Here is a 24,643-nt window from a genome sequence, read left to right on the forward strand (position 1 = left end):
CGATGGGCCAAATCGACGTACCTGCTGACCTCCGCCTCACCTTTCGGGTTTCACTGGACAAAAAGTTTGGTCTGCAAACGGACAAACTTTACGTCAACAAAAGTCCGATGGTGCCTAGTCTGACCGTGTGTACAGCAAGCAATCGGACTTTTGTACAAAGTACAATCGCGAATGCACACAGACAAAACCTCTACTAACTCTCGATTAGCAGAAAGAGCCCAAAGGGTGACTCCGGAGAATTGAACTTCCTCTTTTAAACTCTCGTCAACAGTGGCGGCTGGTGCTCAAAATTTTTGGGGGGGCGCAAAGGAAAAAAAAAATTGCAGTCTCACTGTGCCCAATTGCAGCCACTGTTACATGCCATCAAATGCAGCCACTGTGCCATCAATGCCATGCCATTAAACGCAGTCACTGTGCCATCAATTCGCACCACTGTGCCATCAATTCGCACCACTGTGCCATCAATTCGCACCACTGTGCCATGCCATTAAACGCAGCCCCTGTGCCATACATTGTCACCACTGTGCCATGCCATTAAACGCAGTCACTGTGCCATCAATTCGCACCACTGTGCCATCAATTCGCACCACTGTGCCATCAATTCGCACCACTGTGCCATGCCATTAAACGCAGCCCCTGTGCCATACATTGTCACCACTGTGCCATGCCATTAAACGCAGCCCCTGTGCCATACATTGTCACCACTGTGCCATGCCATTAAATGCAGCCACTGTGCCATACATTGTCACCACTGTGCCATGCCATTAAACGCAGCCACTGTGCCATCCATTGTCACCACTGTGCCATACATTGTCACCACTGTGCCATGCCATTAAACGCAGCCACTGTGCCATACATTGTCACCACTGTGCCATGCCATTAAACGCAGTCAATGTGCCATCCATTGTCACCACTGTGCCATGCCATTAAACGCAGCCCCTGTGCCATACATTGTCACCACTGTGCCATGCCATTAAACGCAGCCAATGTGCCATACATTGTCACCACTGTGCCATGCCATTAAACGCAGCCCCTGTGCCATACATTGTCACCACTGTGCCATGCCATTAAACGCAGTCACTGTGCCATCCATTGTCACCACTGTGCCATGCCATTAAACGCAGCCCCTGTGCCATACATTGTCACCACTGTGCCATGCCATTAAACGCAGCCACTGTGCCCTTTAATGGTCGCCGCTGTGCCAATTGTCCCCACTTTGCCCTGTAAATTGCGTCCCCCCGGCACTTACCTTTACTGGAGTCAGGCATCCACGTCCCACGATGTCTTCTCCCGCCCTCGATGACTGACAGGCGTCTCAGCCAATCAGGTTACAGGTAGCCAGAACCGGCCAACGTGATTGGCTGAGACGCCTGTCATCTTATTCAAGGGGCGTACAGTCTGTGCGCTCCGAGAATAAGCTTCTGGGCTGTATTGGGAAAGCCTATCAGAGCCGTTGGCTTTGATAGACATTTCCCTACAGCCAACCAGCTGGCGTTATTCAGATGGCCGGACATTGAGCGCCGACCATCTGAATAACAGCGGCAGCGGCGAAAATAACATAGATTCGTGCAATGCATGAATCTATGTTATTTCACTCAGTGGCGGTGAGAGCCAGAGGGGGCGGCGCTCCAGCGCCCTCTATGGACGAACCGCCACTGCTCGTCAATACGTTGAAACGTCACTAGGTTCGTGTTTGTTGCCGAAAAAGTCTGAGCGTGTGTATGCTATGGGTGTGACCGGACAACTCCCTTCGGACAAAAATCCAAGGGAAAGTTTGTTGAATGTCCGATCGTGTGTACGAGGCTTTAGTCCGTAGGGTTCAATATTGTGTTGGCCCACCCTTTGCAACTATAACCGCTTCAAATCTGCTGGGAAGACTGTCCACATGGTTTGGGAGTGTGTGTATGGGAATGTTTAAACATTCTTCCAGAAGCGCATTTTTGAGGTCAGGCACTGATGTTGGAGCAGAAGGCCTGGCTTGCAGTCTCCGCTCTAATTCATTCCAAAGGTGTTCTATCGGGTTGAGGTCAGGATTCTGTGTGGGCCAGTCAAGTTCCTGCACCCAAACTCGTTCATCCACGTTTTTATGGATCTTGCTTTGTGCATTGGTGTGCAGTCATGTTGGAACAGGAAGAGGCCATCCCCAAAATGTTCCCACAAAGTTGGGAGTGCGAAATTGTCCAAAATGTCTTGGTATGCTGATGCCTTAAGACACCTTCCACACTGAGGCGCTTTGCAGGCGCTATAACGCTAAAAATAACGCCTGGAGGGCGAGCAGGAGGGTCAGGACGCTCTCTACTTTACAGATAGAGAAAAGAGCTGTGTGTTAGTGGGCATCCTGACATTCCTGCTTGCCCCCTCAAGAGGCTTTCTAGACACCAGGGAGAAATCCTTGCATTACTGTGTGTAGTTACAGACAGAAGAACAGGAAGTGGGGATTTCTCAGAAGAAATAACGACATTTAAAAGCAAAATGGAAGGATGAGGTAAGTGAAGGAGGACTGCACTAAGGTAAAGGAAGCTATTTAGGGGAAACATTTACCTTTACAACCCCTTTAAAACCCCAAAATCATGAAAAATAAAACAAGCGCGCAACCACTAGTGAATAAAACTAAATAATGTGTCAAAATATAAAAAAAAAAGAAGTGAATAAATATAAATAAAAATAAATATAAATATGTATATATTTATACATATTTATTTTTATTTACTTATTTTTTTTAGATATTTTGACACATTATTTAGTTTTATTCACTAGTGGTTGCGCGATTGTTTTATTGTCCCAATACTTTTGACAACAGAGTGTAGTAGTTGAAGGTTAATGTGAAGGACATAGAACAAGAGAATTTCATAATGTATGGCCAGTCTAAGTTAAATTTTGTTTCCAAATTTTTTTAAATGCCACCTATCACACACCCTTTTATTTTTCCCTACCCTTTCTATAAAAAGTAATTGTCCATATGCCTCCAACAGCAGGTGTGTGTGCAGAATTGTTTCCTTGTAGCTGGATTCACGTAGGGCGGCGTATGGTTGAGCCGGCGTAGCGTATCGTATTTACGCTACGCCGCCGTAAGTCAGAGAGGCAAGTGCTGTATTCACAAAGCACTTGCCTCCTAAGTTACGTCGGCGTAGCGTAAATGGGGCCGGCGTAAGCGCGCCTAATTCAAATGAGGAACAGGGGGGCGTGTTTTATGTTAATGAATCGTGACCCGACGCGATTGACGTTTTTAACGAACGGCGCATGCACCGTCCGTGGACATATCCCAGTGTGCATTGCTCCAAAGTACGCCGCAAGGACTTATTGGTTTCGACGTGAACGTAAATTCCGTCCAGCCCCATTCACGGACGACTTACGCAAACAACGTAATATTTTCAAAGTTTGACGCGGGAACGACGTCCATACTTAACATTGGCTAGGCCAGCTTTTTGTTGGACTAACTTTACGCCTGAAAACGCCTTACGTAAACGGCGTATCTTTACTGCGACGGGCAAGCGTACGTTCGTGAATAGGCGTATCTCGCTGATTTTACGCATTCTAGGCGTAAATCGGCGTTCACGCCCCTAGCGCCCGGCGGAACTAGACAGCTAAGATACGACGGCGCAGGCTGTCGTATCTTAGCTACATTTAAAGGGGTTTTCCACCTTTTTTTTTAAGTTTATTAAAAGTCAGCAGCTACAAAAAGTGTAGCTGCTGGCTTTTAATAAACAGACACTTACCTGCTCCACGGTTCCAGAGACGCGTTGGCCGGGGCTCCGCTCCTCGTCCCCCCCTCGCCGGCCGGCGTCTTCATTCTCAGTGTGGGCACCCGGCAGTGACAGCTTTCGGCTTCACGGCCGGGCACCCACTGCGCATGCGCGAGCGGCGCGGCGCCGTCCGATTGGACTGGCACTCACCTACAGGGAGGGGCTGTGAAAAGGCAATTAAGCTAATCGCCTTTCCAGCCCCTCGGCGGAAGGAGGAAGTGGGACAGGAAGTCCCCTTCTCCTGAAGCTCCCCCCCCCCCAAAAATTACATGCCAAATGTGGCATGTAAGGGGGCGAGGAGTTGGTTAAGAGGAAGTTCCATTTTTAGGTGGAACTCCTCTTTAAGTGTATCTCAATTTGAGAATACACTTAAATGTACGACGGCGCAGATTCAGAGTTACGACGGCGTATCTACTGATACGCCGGCGTAAACCACTCTGAATCTGGCTATTAGTGTCAAAGTTCAGGCAGGAAAAAAAAATTGCATTATGCATTGGTATCCTCCTTTGATTGAACGGTGCTGCCAAATCCTTGTGATGTGGGAGGAGTCACCAAGCGCAGTTTGTGAGGGCGTTATGTACTGGGTATGCACATTGGCTTTATATATATATATATATATATATATATATATATATATATATATATATATATATATATATATATATATATATAATGTGTGTGTGTGTGTGTGTGTGTGTATATATATATATATATATATATATATATATATATATATATATATATATATATATATATATATATATATATATATATATATATATATATATATAAAGAAAGCAAGAAAAAATTAGGCTAAAAACCGAGAAGAATGCATTTTTTTCCGATTGACGTCGTACATACCAAGGTGCAGTTACACTGAGCGTAATGATGACAAAATACCATTGAAAAGCTCAACTACTAACATGTTTGAACATTGCGTTCCCTCTGTGCTACTTTTTCTTTTTTTTATTAGAACAGCGGAGACTAACAGTACGGCACCAAGGACATTCAAAAACGCTCAATGTTACTGTTATTTAAACTGGAACCAATATCCAGCCATATTAATAAACAAGCCTATGAAATGTGATCAACAAAGGCGGATTACATAAACTGCTGTGTTCTGTACCGTGTATATTTCACTTAAAGCTAATTTCTACAGACCTAGAAAGAAAGCCTGTAAAAATTGTATTCTGATAATGTCTTATGAGAAGCTATTTAAGCGCGTGGTACGAGAAGTGTGAGAACGATGAATACTAAAGACGTTTGATGTGTCGTGTTATCAGTGAAGCGTACAGCCTACCGCAGTATCAATCAAAGTGTGCCTATTCATATTCCCTTATCGCGCGGAGGACAAAACTATCTACCGTGGCCAGCAACAGGGCTCAAGCGGCACTTTAAGGTTCATTTAGCCATGTTCTGCTCTCTGCTGGGAACCAAATACAGGAGCATCTAGTTTGGAAATGAAAAGACTTTAATGAGTCTGAGCCTTTGAGGTTGGTATCCTTGGCAGCAGATAGCAATGGGGGGTTTGCTGAAGGTCAAAAGTTTCTCTTTTAAGGGGTCAGCCGAACATCCCGTTCTGATAAGATTAAAGCAGTGTGGCTTTGGGGATAATGTTTGGAGTCGCACAGCGCTGAGAAATCTTTAGGCCATGAAGTGCAAGTCGATGCAAAGTGACAGCAATTTGACAAGAGCAAGTGTACGTTCAACATCCATGGTGAACAATGTATACACTGTATTTCTGTGTGTTGTTGTTGTTGTTGTTATTATTATTTTTTAGTATATATCATTTTTATTATTTTCCAAGATATTACAAAGTAAACCATACTTGGATTTATTTGATCTTATTTTACATTCAACATCCACGGTGAACAATGTATACACTGTATCTGTGTGTATGTTGTTGTTGTTATTATTATTATTATTATTATTATTATTATTATTTTTTTTTTTTTAGTATATATCATTTTTATTATTTTCCAAGATATTACAAAGTAAACCATACTTGGATTTATTTAATCTTATTTTACGTTCAACATCCATGGTTAACACTGTATACACTGTATACACTGTATTTCTGTGTATGTTATTGTTGTTATTATTTTTTTTTAGTATATATAATTTTTATTATTTTCCAAGATATTACAAAGTAAACCATACTTGGATTTATTTGATCTTATTTTACGTTCAACATCCATTGTGAACAATGTATACACTGTATTTGCGTGTATGTTGTTGTTGTTGTTATTTTTTTAATATATATAATTTTTATCATTTTCCAAGACATTACAAAGTAAACCATACTTAGATGTATTTGATCTTACTTTACTTGATTGTTTTTCTTGCTTATTTAATGTAATTTATTTTCATGTGGCTCCTGCTATAAATGTCTTTTCGAGGCTGGGTTCACACAATTACAAATTGGATGTGGGTTCTCTGTATTCAATTCACAATGGCAGGAGATTTTGACCAGCTCTCCGCTGCGGGTCCGGTGCGAATTTGCACATTATTCCTGTGCGCCTTTTGGTCCGTTTTAGGTCCGAATTCAGACAAATATTCAGGCTGAAATGGTGAATGGCCACACATCGGACCTCTACTGTGAGCCGCATGCAAAGATAGTGTGAACCCAGCCTAAAACAGTCTTTATACAATGGTGTGTATAATATATAGAGATGTATACCATATTTATCGGCGTATAACACGCACCCTAACTTTTAGAGGGAAGTTTCAGGAAAAAATAACTTTCCACAGCCCCCTGCGTATAACATGCAGGCACAGTTTGCCCTCTATTTTCAGTGTAAAAAAGTGAGTGTTATACGCCAATAAATACAATGGGGCAGATCCACAGAGCGAGTACGCCGGCGTATCTACTGATACGTTGGCGTACTTTCAAATTACCCGCGTCGTATCTTTGGTTTGAATCCTCAAACCAAGATACAACGGCATCTGGGTTAGATCCAACAGGCGTATGGCTTCGTACGCCTTCGGATCGTAGATGCAATACTTCGGCGTCGGCTGGGTGGAGTTTGCGTCGTCTTCCGCGACGGGTATGCAAATTGGCTATTTCCGACGATCCACGAACGTACGCGCGGCCGTCGCATTCTTTTACGTCATCTCTAGTTCCGACATATAGTTAAAGGGGAGTTCCAGCCATTTGTATGTTTATTAAAAGTCAGCAGCAACAAAAAGTGTAGCTGCTGGCTTTTAATAAACAGGCACTTACCTGCTCCAGCGCTCCAGCGACGCGCCGGCCGGGGCTCCGCTCCTCTCCCCCCCTCCCCGGCCGGCGTCTTCATTTTCAGTGTGGGCACCCGGCCGTGACAGCTTTCGGCTTCACGGCCGGGCACCCACTGCGCATGCGCGAGCGGCACTGCGCGGCGCCGCGCCGTGTAATTGGCCAGGAGATCGCCTAGGACCTGTGACGTGTCCTAGGCGATCGCCTACAGCAGCCACTTCCTGAAGGCGATTAAGCTTAGTCGCCTACAGGAAGGAGGAAGTGGGACAGGAAGTCCCACTCGTGCTGAAGCCCCCACTCCCCCCCCAAAAAAATTACATGCCAAATGTGGCATGTAAGGGGGAGAGGAGTGGGTTAAGAGGAAGTTCCAAATTTGGGTGGAACTCCTCTTTAAAGCTGGTGTTTTGCGGTGTATAGTTAGGCTTGCCATGTTAAGTATGGCCGTCTATGTTAAAAAAAATTACGTCCTAGCGACGTTATTTAGTGCAATGCACGGCGGGAAATTTCGGGACGGTGCATGCGCAGTTCATTCGGCATGGGGACGCGCTTTATTTAAATGAAACACGCCCCCTAATCGCTGATTTGAATTCCGCCGCCAGAGATAGACTATGCCGCCGTAACTTATGGCGCAAAATCTTTAAGGATTCGAACTAAAGCCAGGTAAGGTACGGCGGCGTATCGTATCTCTGATACGCTGCACGGGTGCAGATCTCTGTGGATCTGCCCCCGTATATCTATCTCTATATCTAGATAGAGGGAGAGAAATAGAGAGGGAGAGATGTAGATAGAGAGGGAGAGATGTAGATAGAGAGGGAGAGATGTAGATAGAGAGGGAGAGATGTAGATAGAGAGGGAGAGATGTAGATAGAGAGGGAGAGATGTAGATAGAGAGGGAGAGAGACGTAGAGAGAGGGAGAGAGACGTAGAGAGAGGGAGAGAGACGTAGAGAGAGGGAGAGAGACGTAGAGAGAGGGAGAGAGAGAGGGAGAGAGACGTAGAGAGAGGGAGAGAGGGAGAGAGAGGGAGAGAGAGAGGGCGAGAGATGTAGAGAGAGAGAGATGTAGAGAGAGGGAGAGATGGATATCTATAGAGATAGAATATTATTCATGATTTATATAGCACCAACAGTTTATGCAGCGCTTTACAATGTAAATATATATTATACATTTATACCATTTTTTATTTTATTTTTATTACTACACATTTGAGTTCTATTTACCCGAAACTAATTTCTGATATGACTTTATCCATATTTATTCAATTTTTTAATAACTGTATTTGATATACCAGTAATACTTTGCTAATGCTCCCCATAAGTGTATACGAGGAAATGTCTAATGAATGACTTCTTGAGGCGTACTTGTAGTTGGGTACAACACATAAAACTAACATTATGAGTTGTAAGTCAGCACCATCTGCTGCCTTAGGCTTAATGTACACGGAACGTTTCAAAACCTCTCCTAAAAGATTTACAGATTTTGACAGATAGACTTGACAGATAGTAACCAACGTTTTAAAAACGTCAGTTTTGCCGAGTTTACATGCTGCGTTTGTGCTTTTTGAAGCGTTTTTATTTTTATTTTCAAATAATCAAAAATGTATGTCCATTAAAAACGCCTGTAAATGAAATAAACGCGAGTTACCGCGTTTACAAGCTGTTACAGGCATTTCGGCATTTCAAACGCCTCTGAACATTCGTTGTGAACGCATTTTTTTTGCTTTCCAAAAAATGCTTCTAAACTCAACTGCCTAGAAATTACTATAAACAAGCCTGTGTAGATGCACTGATAAGATAACATAGAAAAGAGTTCATGGGCAGCACTAAACACACGCTGTTTAATTTACATTGTCCCTTATATTTCTGTATGTGGATGATCGCACTGTAATTATTTTAATAAAAAAATCATCTAAGTACCGTTTTCCTAATCAATAAACAGCCGTCACATGACCCAGCTCTTTCTCAGCCTGTCTGCAGGGAATAATAAGCAGGAGGAGCTTCTAGTCCTCTGCTACTGGTCACTAGGGATGAGCTTCGAGTTCGAGTCAAACTCATGTTCGACTTGAACATTGCCTGTTCGGCGAACAATTAGGGGTGTTCGCGGCAAATTCAAAAAGCCGCGGAACACCCTGTTAAAGTCTATGGGAGAAATCTAAAGTGCTAATTTTAAAGGCTAATATGCAATTTATTGTCCTAAAAAGTGTTTGGGGACCTGGGTCCTGTCCTGGGGACATGTATCAATGCAAAAAAAAGTTTTAAAAACGCCCGTTTTTTCGGGAGCAGTGAATTTGGTGGTCTGATTGGTGGGCATGGAGGAGGAAGGAGGAAGTGGGCTGTCATTTACCACTGTGTATACGCCCACCAGTGTGACTTTATAGTCACATGGGCTGCTCAGATGTGATACGGAGGAAGTTCTTAGCATAGAAACTCACTGAAAACTGAGCATGTGCAGAGTTGCCACCACAGCAACAAAATCCCTAGCTGAATTGAGAACATGAACATAAGGGGGAGATAGAGAGCAGCCGGATCAACCAGGTTTTTTCGCAGCAGAATACAGAAAATGAATCTCATAGTGATTAAGTATGAACAGTATGTCGTTTTTTTTTTTTTTTTTTATAATGTGGGTTTAGTGACACTTTAACCACTTGCTGACGGCCGTACGACTTTGTACGGCCGCAGCGCGGCTCCCAATCTCTAACAGGCCGTCTTTTTACGGCCGCCCCTTTGCACGTTCCCCGCGCGCGCTCCCGAGCGCGCAGCGGGGAACTGCTGTGCTGGCCGTGTCCCTTGGACACAGCCAGTCACAGATCGCCGTGAACGGCCAATCGAAACGGCCGTTTCCTAGGCGATCTGTGCGGCCAATGAGAGATGATCTCATATGTTTACATATGAGATCATCTCTCATTCCCGGCTCTCGCAGACAGCGGTGCTGTCAGGGGAGAGAGGAGACGGATCTGTGTCTCTTGTACATAGAGACACAGATCGGTCACCCCCCCCCCAGTAACCCCCCTCCCCCCACAGTTAGAACACTAATATTAGGGTACACATTTAACCCCTTCCTCACCCCCTAGTGTTAACCCCTTCCCTGCCAGTCACATTTATACAGTAATTAGTGCATATTTACAGCACTGATTGCAGTATAAATGTGAATGGCGCCAAAAATGTGTCAAAAGTGTCCGATGTGTCCGCCATAACGTCGCAGTCCCAATAAAAATCGCAGATCGCCGCCATTTCTAGTAAAACAAAAATGTATACAGTAATTAGTGCATATTTATAGCACTGATTGCAGTATAAATGTGAATGGCGCCAAAAATGTGTCAAAAGTGTCCGATGTGTCCGCCATAACGTCGCAGTCCCAATAAAAATCGCAGATCGCCGCCATTTCTAGTAAAAAAAAATAAAAAAAATAATAATTCTGTCCCTTATTTTGTAGGCGCTATAACTTTTGCGCAAACCAGTCGCTTATTGCGATTTTTTTTTTTTTTTTTACTAAAAATATGTAGAATACGTGTCGGCCTAGACTGAGGATAAAAAAAAAACGTAAAAAAAAAATTGAGCCATTTATTATAGCAACAAGTAAATTATTTTTTTTTTTTTTCAAAATTGTCGCTCTATTTTTGTTTATAGCGCAAAAAATAAAAACCGCAGAGGTGATCAAATACCACCAAAAGAAAGCTCTATTTGTGGGGAAAAAAGGACGTTAATTTTGTTTGGGAGCCACTTTCGCACGACCGCGCAATTGTCAGTTAAAGCGACGCAGTGCCGAATCGCAAAAAGTCCTCTGGTCAGGAAGGGGTTTAAGTGCCCAGTAAGGAAGTGGTTAAGATTGCAACTACTAATTTCAAAGTGTAAATACTTGTCATACACTAAACGATTTCTTTAGTTTAGCCTGCAGACTGAACAAAGATGGGCAAATTCCCTGGCAGGCTGTTTTATTCTGACTGGCACCAGCTGTTGGAATACTCAAAAAGTGGCTGCTGTTACTATCCAACTAAAAACTTTCCAACAAGACTCCTTGGACAAAAGTCCATTGAGCAATCAATTTTTATGCAAAGGAGCAGTTTCAGCAGGACCTTACACTGCTCCAATTTTGGCCAAGCAAGCTTCAGAAAAAAGAAGCCTGCCCTATAGGGTACCACTACCAAGCTTCTGTAACACCCATACGCACAAGATGCTGAAACATGGTGATAGGTTGGTAATTGTATTGTAGGTTTGTGGGCGATAGTAGGAGTACATTGACAAAAAAGATCAAAAACTGTTTATTATCTGGGAGGAAAATAAAGGTTGGGTCCTGGCCTTACATCCAGATTGTATTTTTGTTCCTGATAACTGCAATAGGCCTTTATATCTGCTCTGAGCCTTTTTTTTTTTTTTACATATTTGCAAATAGGGTTGCACTTTAGCAGACACACTGGGGTGCCATTAATTCTTAATGGGGCCTCCAGCTTTCGGCAAACACTGCGTTTTCATGAACACCAAACCACTCGGCATGTCGCGATTGACGTAAAAGAGCCAGGGACTTCTTTCCCTGTGTTTTTGCAGGTAGGGCAGCCCACTGAAGTGAATATGCTGCCCGCACACAGAACATAAGTTGCAGTAGTGTGAACTGGGGCTTAAGGCCTTATGCCCATCGACAAGAAACAACAACTAAAAAAAAAAAAAAAATGCTGCTTTTAGAGGCATTTTATTTTGAATGCTGCTCGATTTCAGCCAATGCATTATGTATATTGTGGTGTTTGGATTTGTATTCCAAAGCAGCATTCATGCTCTAAACCTGCATCCAGAGAAGAACTTGGAGGCATAATTATGCACATACATATTTAAACATGTGCATACTTCCATAAATATGTTCTAGTGGCCAGAAAAAATTAATAGTTTATGGGTATATGCTTCTAATTGTCATATATCTATGAGCGCACAGAAATGCACGTGATTACTCACCAAAACAAGCATTTTGTGTTACAGTGGGTTCAGTTGGAGTATCTCAGTACGCACATGTGCATAAAGTCCCTTTTTTTTTTTTTTTTTTTGTATTCTTTATTTTATTTTAACAAAATCAGTACAAAGTACAACATTCTACGACAAGTATAAAAATTTATTTATGCAATATATTAAACCTAATTATCTCCCATTCCCCCCTCTCCAACCCTCCCTATCCCTCCCCACCTCCTCGCTTGAACCCATGTTCTTTACTTGATTTCTGTATTTGTTTTTAATCTTATTCTATCCCCGTTGCAGATCTAAGCTCTTAGTTCCTCCGCATAGCTCCATGTTTTTTTAAACTCTTTCCAACACTCCCATTTATCTTTTAACCCTACACTTTTTCCTTCCGTACTTTACCTCAAGCGTTCCATATTATAGGTTTCTTCTACCGAATCAATCCATTCCCAAATTGATGGGCTTTCTACCTCTTCCCACTTTTTAGGGATGAGTCTTTTTACTGCATTTAGCAGGTGCAGAGTCACTAATTCCTTATATTGTTTTACTGTTCCCTCCCCTCCATGCAACAGGACTGTCCACGGGTCTTCTGGTATTTATTTTTTAGTCATTTCCTTTCTAAAATGTAAAAACTTTTCCCAATATTTTTTAATTTTAGGGCAGTCCCACCACAAGTGGGTCATCGTTCCCACTGCCTTACAACCTCACCAACATTCCGCCGATTTACCCAGTTGGTATTTACTGGTTTTATTGGATTTGCGCACCACCCTATTAAACATTTGTAGTTCATTTGTGCAGTTTTTCTGTCTACGGCCGAGCCATGGGTTAGTTTCAAAAAATTTTCTTATAGTGATTTTATCTCTCTCTGACCCTAACTCCCTTTCCCACTTTTTTTATGTATTGCGGGATCTCCAGTTCATCCATAGTTAACAATAATTGATATAACCTTGATATATTATTTTTGGTATTATCTACTGTACATATCCGTTCCAGCGGTGTGAGATCTTCTCCTGATCTTATTGGTTGAGGTAAACCTTTAACAAAATGGAGATACCGCCATTCATTTATCACCATTAAATCTTTGTTGTGCTTTAACTCTTGAAATTTTATAATTTTCCTTTTTTTTTATTATATCTCTTAGTTGTGCCTTATCTTTTTTTATCCAGTTTCCTGCAATTACCTTTTTCCCCGGTGCAAAATATTCATTTTCTTTCAGTGCTATTATGGGTGAATTGTATTTCCCGTTTGTACGTCATATCCCATATTTTTAGTGCGTTCCATGTCAGTGCATGAGTGTTCTTGTCTAATGTTCTGTACTGTGGAGGGTTCCAAATTATATTTCTCAATCGTGCATTACATAGTGTATTTTCTATCTTAACCCACCATTTTTTCATGACGTCTTACCTAAGAAGTACATTTTTTCAGAGGCTTTGCACTTTTGCAAGTGCAGTTGGCACAAATTTCCCCCAGACCTTAGTAAAAGTGGTAAAGCTTCTCCGATTTCCATCATCAATTTTTTTTTTTCTTGCACCTGATTTGGTATTCTTTACGAAATGAAGCTTCACCATATTCACCTAGTTCTGGGGAAAATGAGTGCAATCCCAATGTATTTAGCCGATGTGCTTTTTTTTTTTTCAAATGTTTTTTATTGTATTTTTCAAAGATACACAATAAAGCACAAATAAGAGTCATAACAATACAACAGTTTCTTAGTCATACTTTTTGTTCAACAGTGTGCCTGGGTAGGCTTCAAATTATCATTTTACTAAACAGTAACCATATAGGGCCTTAGTCCAGTTGGATAGTGGTCAGATGCTTAAACAAGTAACTAGCCGATGTGCTTTTTAACCCTAATCTGCAGAAGGTTTTAACTTTTCTGGTACCAAGTTAATATTTTAGGAACTATGACCCATAATAGTACAAGTTTTTAGAAAATATGTTTTTGGAAAGCCTGAAATCAATTGTAACACAAATTTTGTACAAATAATTTTCAGTTTACGGATAAAGCCAGGTACATATGAGCCGAATGTCGGGAGACATTTGCCGGTTCAAAAAAAAAAAAACAGTAGCCCGCCGACTCCCGATCAGCGCTCTCCGCCAATGAGTATTTTTTTTATTTTACCCACTGGGTTGAGCGAAAAAAAAAAAAAATGAAAGTGCGTACCAGGCTTTAGCTTTTATGTATCTTTTTTTTAAATTTTTTTTGTCATTTTGGAATGCTTATCTGAACTCTTCTATTTTTTTTTTCAGTTCTCTGACTATTTTACTGGATATTTCAATGGACAATACTGGCTTTGGTGGATATTCCTTGTACTTGGTGAGTATTTATGCAGCTGACTGATGAGTGTCATTTTAAACCCTTAAAATGGAACACTTCACAAAAACTAAATACACAGCCATCATAAATAGGTTTGCACTCTCTTTTACCTGCCAAAATATTTATAGTTGCATTCATCCAGTCTTGGCTATCACACATCTCTGCCACATGCACAGCCTGGAAGATCGCTACTTCGTCTTGCTTAAAAGATAAGTTTACCTTTGAAACATGTTACATGAATCTGCATCACAATCCTAAGCTTCTCCCCGATCTTCTTCCCGCACTGACTGTCACAATTTAAAAACACCACAGCAATTTGGAGCTCCACTCACATGGCCACGCCATTCATTCTCAGTTTCTTGTAAATGGATAGGCTATAAGTACCCTCAGCCATTACGGCCAACCGCTTGAAGTTGTCAATGAACTGCTGGTAGTTGGTAGTTCATTGATTCTTCCTGCTCTCAGGTAACTGCCTGCCCGCCCGTATAGTGTATGGCTATCCTGAGAGGAGCCTGAGATTGCACCCACAATCTGCTCATCACAGGTACAATGTTCTGTAGGCTCCTTAGGGAAATATATATATATATATATATATATATATATATATATATATATATATATATATATATATATATATATATATATATATACACATACATACATACATACATACATACATACATACATACATACATACATATACATTTTTTTTACCTTCAAAGAAAATGTGCATTTTTTTTTCAAAAGTTTAACTTTTTTTGAAGAGGATTTTATCCTCCCCCCTTCTCTCCCACAATCAGACAATTTTTTCTTATCTTATTCCTTGTCCCTTCATGGCACTAGGAGAAAATGACGTGCCAATCACGCATCTCTGTAGGGCCCCCAAAACTCTTAAGCACGTGGGTGGTTGCGTGTTATCAGTCTACCGGTTGTCTCATCTTGCTTCTTGTAGCCAGCCACCTGATGCATGCATGTCATCAGAGGGCCAGCTGCAAGCCCCCAGAAGAGACAACATCTACATGAAGAACATGGTGAAACGAGACATGACATTGTGGTGGTGGATTAGAGCAGGATGACGCCAGACATGAAAATGTATTTTGAGAATAACCCAGCAAACAAAATAGAGAGGATTAAAAAATAAAAATCTACAGAGGATCCAAGTTGTTTTTTAAATATTTATGCTTTTTAGGCATATACCTTCTCATTGAACATGGATGATTATACTGATGCAGTGAGCAGGATGTGTTGTTGATGAGTGAGGCTATGGCTAAACAGAATCACAAATCTTTTGGCAGGTAAAGCAGCACACATAAACTATATTTTAAAAGTATTGGGACAACTGCCTTCACACGCACATGAACTAAATGGTTTTGCACAGAGCAGCCCAGATCCTCCTCTTCTCTGCTCCTGGCCCCTCCCTCCTGTTGAGTGCCCCCACATCAAGCAGCTTGCTATGGGGGCACGTGAGCCGAACTAAGCAGCTCTTTGTGTCCATTCAGACATGGAGCTGCCATTCTACCCCACCCCCTCTTTCCCGATTGCCTAACTGATCTTGATTGACAGCCGTGGGAGCCAATGGCACCGCTGCTGTGTCTCAGTCAATCAGGTGGGAGAGGCCAAGGGACTCGTAGACCTTGCTGGAAAGATATGGGAAGATGGGGCTCAGGTAAGTATTAGGGAGTGCTGGGGAGGCTGCTACACACATAAGATTTTTTATCTTGATGCATAGAATTCATTAAGACAACCTTCTGACTTTACAACCCCTTTAATGACATCCCAGTCTTAGTCCGTAGGGTTCAATATTGAATAGACCTACCCTTTGCAGCTATATCAGCTTCAACTCTTCTGTGAAGGCTCTCCACAAGGTTTAGGAGTGTGTCAATAGGAATGTTTAACCATTCTTCCAGAAGTGCATTTGTGAGGTCAGGCACTGATTTTGGACAAGAAGGCCTGGCTCCCAGTCTCTGCTCTAATTTAAAGGTGTTCTACCGGGTTGTGGCCAATCAAGTTCCTCCACCCCATACTGGTGGAGGAAGAGTCTTTATAGACCTTGCTTTGTGCACTGGTGTGCAGTCATGTTGGAACAAGAAGAGGCCATCCCAAATGTTCCAGCAAAGTTGGGAGCATGAAATCATCCAAAATGTCTTGGTATGCTGACGCCTTAAGAGTTGCCTTCACTGGAACTAAGGGGCCAAGCCCAACCCCTGTAAAACAACCCCACACCATAATCCCCCCACCAAATGATTTGGACCAGTGCACAAAGCAAGGTCCATAAAGACATGGATGAGTAAGTTTGTGGGGGGAGGAACTTGACTGGCCTACACTGATCTGAACTCGATAGAACACCTTTGGGATGAATTAGAACAGAGACTGCAGGCCTTCTTGTCTAACAACAGTTCCTGACCTCACAAATGTGCTTCTGGAAGAATGGTCAAACATTCTCATACACACACTCCTAAACCTTGTGGACAGCCTTCCCAGAAGAGTTGAAGCTGTTATACTTCAAATGGTGGGCCAACTCAATATTGAACCCTACGGACTAAGACTAGGATGCTATTATAGTTCATGTGAGTGTAAAGACATGTGTCCCAATACTTTTGGTAATATAGGGCCAGATCCACAAAAGGGATACGCCGGCGTATCTACTGATACGCCATCGTATCCCTGTTTCTATCTATGCGACTAATTCACAGAATCAGTTACGCATAGATATTCCTAAGATCCGGCAGGTGTAATTGTTTTACACTGCCGGATCTTAGGATGCAGTACCGCGGCCGCCGCTGGGGGGAGTTTGCGTCGTAATCCAGCGTCGGGTATGCAAATGAGGAGTTACGTCGATCCTCAAAGCTTTTTCGCGTTCGCTACGTCGCCGCTACGTTAGTTTCCCGTCGCTTAGTTACACTTTTGTGAGGCAGCCCTACTTTTACACAGCAGGCGTACTGCTGTGTAAAGTATGGCCGTCCTTCCCGCGTTGAATTTTTTAATTTTACGTCGTTTGCGTAAGACGTACGGGAATACGGAAATACGCTACGCGCCGCGCTGTTCAAAAAATGACGTCACGTCGCGCAATGCACGTCGGGAAAAAAGCGTCGGGAGCATGCGCAGTACGTCCGGCGCGGGAGCGCTGCTGGGCTGTGGATCTGGCCCATAGTGTAGATCTAAACACAAATAAATTAAATTGGATTCAAACTTTGCCATGTTAATGCCAGGACAAAAAGTGGTTTTCAGTTTTTAATTTATTTCATTTTTATAAACGCTGGAGCTTTCATGAAAATAAAACTTGGTAAAACTGCCATGTTCAGCCACTTTTTTTTTCAGACATTGTTCAGAAATGACATTCCTGAGAATGTTCTTGGTGCATAATTCTTGATGTTGGCATTGCCTTATTATACAATCCCACATGGGCTTTATTTAGAAAGACAAAATGAATAATCTGTAGTAACCAATTTGAATTTATTGTTAATTGGTTCAACTACACTAAAATGCTTCAAACTTATTAAGCGTGATTGCAGATAATTGTTTTTGTACTCAGATATTAAATAAAGGCATGACTGTTAAAGCAATAAAATATAATGAAACCTAAGGCAAGTTTCACTCTGTGTAATTACATTTGTTTATACCTGCTAGAGGCAAAATGTAAATGCTAGATCACACACACGAGTGGGTTTCCTCTGAATTTATTCAGGAAAATTGTCTTGAGATCGTCATTGCCGAGTTGTTCTTTTTGACAGTTCTCATTGTTTGTCTGTCATGCCGACCCTCTGGCTTCAATACTTTGAGCCGCTGATCCTTGAAGCAGAATGTAGTTAGGGACTTGTAAGTCTCCTGATCAGCATACTACTTTTGGGCTAATAAAGGTATGGCATCCAGAGAGTCAACATAATAGCCAGTGGTAAATATTTCATGTCGATCCGATACCACACTCTACAATCAAATCTCAAGTGTTTGCTCGGTTCATCTCCACCAATGCAATCAATTGTACCATGAACAGGAATGCTGCATACTAGGATGCAAAATAATAGTCTTCTGTTACTAAAAAATAGCCAGCAGTTCTATTCTGACATGTTTTGCGGTAGGCACAGCTCTTTCTCAAGAAGTTCTATTCTAACATGTTTTGCAGTAGGCACAGCTCTTTCTCAAGAGGTTCTATTCTGACATGTTTTGCGGTAGGCACAGCTCTTTCTCAAGAGGTTCTATTCTGACATGTTTTGTGGTAGGCACAGCTCTTTCTCAAGAGGTTCTATTCTGACATGTTTTGCGGTAGCCACAGCTCTTTCTCAAGAGGTTCTATTCTGACATGTTTTGCGGTAGCCACAGCTCTTTCTCAAGAGGTTCTATTCTGACATGTTTTGCGGTAGGCACAGCTCTTTCTCAAGAGGTTCTATTCTGACATGTTTTGCGGTAGGGACAGCTCTTTCTCAAGAGGTTCTATTCTGACATGTTTTGCAGTAGGCACAGCTCTTTCTCAAGAGGTTCTATTCTGACATGTTTTGCGGTAGGCACAGCTCTTTTTCAAGAGGTTCTATTCTGACATGTTTTGCAGTTGGCACAGTTCTTTCTCATAGGGAAATCACCACTATGCCTGGCACTCTACATATGAGAGTAGAACATGTTCCTGCTGACTGTTTTAAATCCCCACTTCAGGATCAGTGTCACTCCCTGCCCACCCCCTTCTGTTATTGATGGGGGGAAAAAAAAAACTTTTTAAATGCCCATTTTTCTTACATTACTATGTGGTCGCGTGACGCCGCAGCCTCTTCTCCTCATCTGTTTACCTTCTTGGGATCCTTCTTTAGATGTCCATGTCACTGCCTGCATGATGTAAACACTTTCTATTGGATGGCTGCTGGTGTAGGACTAATGTCATCACTGGGGGGTGGTCTCAGAGCACCTTCTCAGCACTCCCACACTGGAACCAGTGGTGGTAAGGGATCTGGATGGGGAAGTTAGGTGGGTACTCCTGGCTCCATCAGGTAATGGGGGGGGGGGGTGGGGACTCTCAGCATGGGTTAGAAGGGGCTGGTAGCAAGTAAATGTTATCCCTGCGTGTGGCTTTAGTAAAGAAAGACTATTATTTTGCATCTTGGTGTGTGGCATTCCTGTTGCTGGCACAATTGGTAATAGCCAGGTGGCTAGCATTTTCAGCAGTCAACAGTGTCTGGCTCTGTGTTTCCCTATTCCAAGTTTCCATTAAACAAAGAAGGAATTTGTGTTCCCTCTTTTTATGCTGCGTAATTGCTTTTATTTTTATTTCTGTGTTTAGTATGCTACAGATGCCCAGAATTCCTTATAGAGTGTAGTGTGGAATGAAGCAGGTACAGAGGTCTTCCAGAGGACACGGTGCATTCTGGGTATATTGCTGCCCATAACATAGCCGTGTACAGCTGGTATCTCTTCTGACACTCTTAGCTTCATCAATGTGGTGATTGCTACTTGCTTTCTTCAATCAAAATGATGGATGAAGGCAGCCTGTCTAATACTTACTGTGGAAAAAAATAGATAAAATCTCTATAGCAGTCATAGTTCAGCAACAATAAAACGTATTTATGAGAACTTTTATATGTTTTAAGCAAGTTATAAAACCTGCTTTTCCCAGGAAAACGTACAGCATGCAATGAATTTTGAAATGCTTTTAAAATGAAAAATGAAATGTTTTACCCATATTATGCTACTTTAGCTGCTTTGTCAGAATATAAACTGTAGTAAGAATTATGGTTTGGCTCCAGCCTTCTTGTCCGTAATGCATGATTTGGCATCTCCCTGCGGCACACTGAATTTCTGTTTGAAATAATAAGCGGTAATGATTGGCGTACTAGTAATTATTTAACCCAATGTAAATACTAACTTTTGGCCAGATTCACAGAGATCTGCGGCGGCGTAACGTATCGTCTTTACGTTACACCGCCGCAAGTTTTCAGCGCAAGTGCCTGATTCACCAAGCACTTGCGAGTAAACTTACGGCGGTGTAACGTAAAGCCGTCCGGCGCAAGCCCGCCTAATTCAAATGGGGCGTGTACCATTTAAATAAGGCGCGTTCCCGCGCCAAACGTTCTGCGCATGCTCCGTGTGAACATTTCCCAACGTGCTTTGCGCGAAATTACGGCGCCCCGACGTATTTTTTGAACGGCGACGTGCGTTACGTTGTTTCGTATTCCCGGACGTCTTGTGCAAAAAAAATGTTTTAAATTCCACGCGGGAACGACGGCCATACTTTAACATGGCTGTTCTAAAAGCCATGAAAAAGCAGGCTTATGTTTGCGATGGGAAAAACCGACTAGCGGCGACGTAAGACATTGCGACGAACGCGCGTATCTTCGTGGATCGCCGTAATCAGCTAATTTGCATACCCGACGCTGGAAAACGCTCCACCCAGCTGCCGCCGGAAAATTACACCTAAGATCCGAAGGCGTACAAAGCCGTACGCCTGTCGGATCTAGCCAAAAGCCGTCGTATCTTTGTTTGTGAATTACAAATAAAGATACGACGCGGCAAATTTGAAAGTACACCGGAGTATCAGTAGATACCCTGGCATACTTTTTCTGTGAATCTGGCCCTTTATCTTTAGCTGGCCAGAGACATAGGTTCAGTTTTCACACACAAACCAACCCCTGAGTTACCTCTTTGTGTGTGATATATCTTTATTTAATGTGTATTACTAAGATGAGCCAATCACAAAGACAAATGTGCTGAATATATACTAAATTAGATTTTGAGACAATTTATATTTCCAGTATTATGTATGTACAAAACATTCAGCCAGATCGCTATAGGGGCACTCATGCATGCTCATGAGTGCCCCTAGTCGCTGCTTGAAATGATAAGGCCCATACAGCCTTCCTGGCAGGGCTCCCCCAAACCCCCCCCCCCCCCCCAGGTGCAGCGAAACAGCGGCACTTTTATCCCCCTATGCTCCATTATCGGAAAAAAAAGTCCCACCTCCTGGACCTCACTGTTGACCTGATGGGACCCAGGGAAATGTACTTTAAACCCTGGTAAGGAAGTTGAAGCGGGAATGTGGTCTAGTAAAACCCATTTATTAATTTAGGCAGAAATGGTCAATAAAGTTGCCCTGGGCCCTGTTTAGCTGACAAGGCCTGGGCCCAGTACAATAGTACCAGTTATACTACCTTATCAGCAGATCTGGTCTATTGACACATGCAGCAGGGCTCAGCCCAACCCGCTCTCTCCTCACAGGGTTTTATTGATAGTAGCAGGAGCCAATGGCCCCTGCTGCTCCCAAGCCTCCTGTGAGAAAAGGGGAGAGCAGAGCTGCTGCAGATGAGCACAATGATGGGTTGAGATTAGATTTAGGTAAGTATTTTGGGGGGGGCTGTAGCAAGTTGACGTGAAAATGTTTTTAACCTTTTTAATGCAGAGAACCCATTAACCTCTTCCATACAGGGCACTTATAAACCCTCCCGCCCAGACCAACTTTTAGCTTTCAGCGCTGTTGATAATTGCGCGGTCATGCTACACTGTATTATTATTATTTGAGCACCTCTGTTTCTGTTATAAAACATTGTAAATAAGTATGTTTTCTCCTTTACTGATGGGCACTGATGGTACTGCACTGACGGGCACTGATAAGGTGGCACTGATGGGCACCGAGGAGGTGGCACTGATCTGGTGGCATTGGTGGGCACTAATATGTAGCACTGATAGGCGGCACGGATAGGCGGCATGGAGGGGCACGGATAGGCGGCATGGATGGGCACGGATAGGCGGCATGGATAGGCACGGATAGGCGGCATGGATGGGCACGGATAGGCGGCATGGATGGGCACTGATAGGCTTTTCCTGTTTACATCGGGATTAGCCGTGATTGGACACAGCTGATCACGTGGTAAAGAGTCTCCGTCGGATCGTTGTTGCGGGGTGTCAGACTGACACCCTGCAACAACGATCGCGCGATGCGCACCCCCGGGCTCAATATCCTGAGGATGTCATATGACGTCCAGTCAGGATATTCAAACCACTTTGCCGACGTCATACTGCAATGGGCGGGCGGCAAGTGGTTAAAGTGGGGGGGGGGGGGGGAACTGTTTACCATTACATTCATTTTTAAAGTGTGTGGTCAAAATAAATAAATAGAGGCATGTCAAAATCTATGACGGGCTGAAATATGCATCAGCTGGATACTACGCCGCCGCAACTTACGGAGCAAGTGCTTTGAGAATACAGCACTTGCCCATCTAAGTTGCGGAGGTGTAACGTAAATCGGATATGCTACGCCCGCGCAAAGATCCGCGGATCTACGAGAATCTGGCCCCTAGTCTTTAGTCATTTTGTGGATTTTAAAAGATGAATTCTTCAATACGTTGGAAGGAAAGCTTAAATTCATGGGAGAATTTATTTAAGTTGCCATTTCTAACCCCTGCTTTTTGAGAATGTTATTTTCCGGCTGTCATCCTTTAATGTCTTCTAAGTCCTGGACCTTGACCTGAAACACGTATAGACATATAGAATTCTTACACTCACAATACAGCATTATTAATCTGGGTTTGTGACTTAAAGACACTGAAACCAGACACAACCAGGCAACTAGTATTTTCAGAAAAGGGCCAGCACAGTTTGCTATGGGGGAAGAAGATTTTCAGCATAGCTGGATATCTTTAATACATGCAGTGGCTGGGGATTGACAAAAGAGGGGAATTTAAAGCAGAACTTTGGGGTCGGCAAAAAATCCCCGATTAGTACACTCCGTTATTTCATTTGTGAAATTCCTTACCATTGAAGGGAAAGGCCTAATTGGAAAGGCCTAAAAAACTGTAGTGTGTACCAGACCTAAAGAGGAGCTTCGCCCTTATCTTAACCACTTCAGCCCCAGAAGGTTTTACCCACTTCCTAACCAGGCCATTTTTTGCTTTAACTGACAATTGCGTGGTCATGCGACGCTGTGCCCAAACAAAATTGATGTCCTTTTTTTATTCCCACAAATAGAGCTTTCTTTTGGTGGTATTTGATCACCTCTGCGGTTTTTATTTTTTGCACTATAAACAAGGAGTGAAAATGTAGGAAAAAAAAACATATTTTTTTCCTTTTTGCTATAATACATATCCAAAGAAATAAAACAAATGTATTCATCAGTTTAGGCCGATATATTCTTCTACATATTTTTGGTAAAAAAAATTGTAATAGGCGTATATTGATTGATTTGCACAAAACGTATCACATCTACAAACTATAGGATAGATTTAGGGACTTTTATTTATTTTTTCATTGTCTTTACTGGTAATGGCAGGAATCTGCGATTTTTAGCGGGACAGCGACATTGCGGCAGACAAATCCGACCCCCAAATTACACTTTTTGGGGACCAGTGACATTATTACATTGATCAGTGCTAAAAAATGCACCAATGAATATAAAAATTACACTGGCAGGGAAGGGGTTAACAGATCAAGGGGCCATTTGTGTTCCCTGGGTGTGTTCTAACTGTGGGGAGTTGTTAGGGATATGACAGAGATCACTGTTCCCGATCACTGGGAACAGTAGATCTGTCATGTCTCCTGTCAAAATGGGGATCCACCTTGTTTACAAAAGCTGATCCCCATTCTGCCTCTGTACTAGGCGATCGTGGGTCGCCGGCGGACAGAGCCCGTCCAAACCACTGGAGCGAGAGCGCACCACCCACTTGCGTGTGCCGACGGAAGGCTATGGTGATTTGCGCAGGAGAGCCAGTATTATAACATTTGTGTATACACAGTTTTTTTTGGGGAATTTATTGTTCGCTGTTCATATCATGTGAGAATAAATGAGCGCAATATGTCTCTCTGCTAGTATAAAATAATTTTCTTTGCTCATGTTATATGGCATAAAAACAATCTTTTTTATATCCGTTTAAACACCCCTCTTCAGTTCAATTGCGCGGTCGTGCGACGTGGCTTCCAAACAAAATTGGCGTCCTTTTTTCCCCACAAATAGAGCTTTCTTTTGGTGGTATTTGATCACCTCTGCGATTTTTAGTTTTTGTGCTATAAACAAAAACAGAGCCACAATTTTGAAAAAAATGAATAATTATGAATAATAATTATAAAATTATAATATTATGAATAATAATTTTTTTTTTTTGCTGTAATAAATATCCCCCAAAAATATATAAACAAACTTTTCTTTTCCTCAGTTTAGGCCGATACGTATTCTTCTACATATTTTTCGTAAAAAAAAAAAATCACAATAAGCGTTTATTGATTGGTTTGTGCAAAAAAGATAGCGTTTACAAAATAGGGGGAATTTTTATGGAATTTTTACTAACATTTTTTTTTTACTAGTAATGGCGGCGATCAGCGATTTTTTTCCGGTACTGCGACATTATGGCGGACACTTCGGACACTTTTGACACATTTTTGGGACCATTGGCATTTTTATAGCGATCAGTGCTATAAAAATGCATTGGATTACTATAAAAATGCCA

General features: G+C 42.4%; 1 protein-coding gene across 2 annotated transcripts in view; it reads left to right on the forward strand.

Moving 5' to 3' along the window:
* The window catches only part of NDFIP2 (Nedd4 family interacting protein 2), a 138,114-nt gene that overhangs the window by 98,629 nt on the left and 14,842 nt on the right, over positions 1-24,643 (forward strand). For both annotated transcript variants that reach the window (XM_040341430.1, XM_040341431.1), the window contains one exon: positions 14,165-14,231. In XM_040341430.1, coding sequence (XP_040197364.1) covers positions 14,165-14,231 — 67 coding nt within the window. The remainder of the gene's footprint in view (positions 1-14,164; positions 14,232-24,643) is intronic.

The sequence above is a fragment of the Rana temporaria genome, chromosome 2, assembly GCF_905171775.1.
Source record: "Rana temporaria chromosome 2, aRanTem1.1, whole genome shotgun sequence".
Classification (NCBI taxonomy): domain Eukaryota; kingdom Metazoa; phylum Chordata; class Amphibia; order Anura; family Ranidae; genus Rana; species Rana temporaria.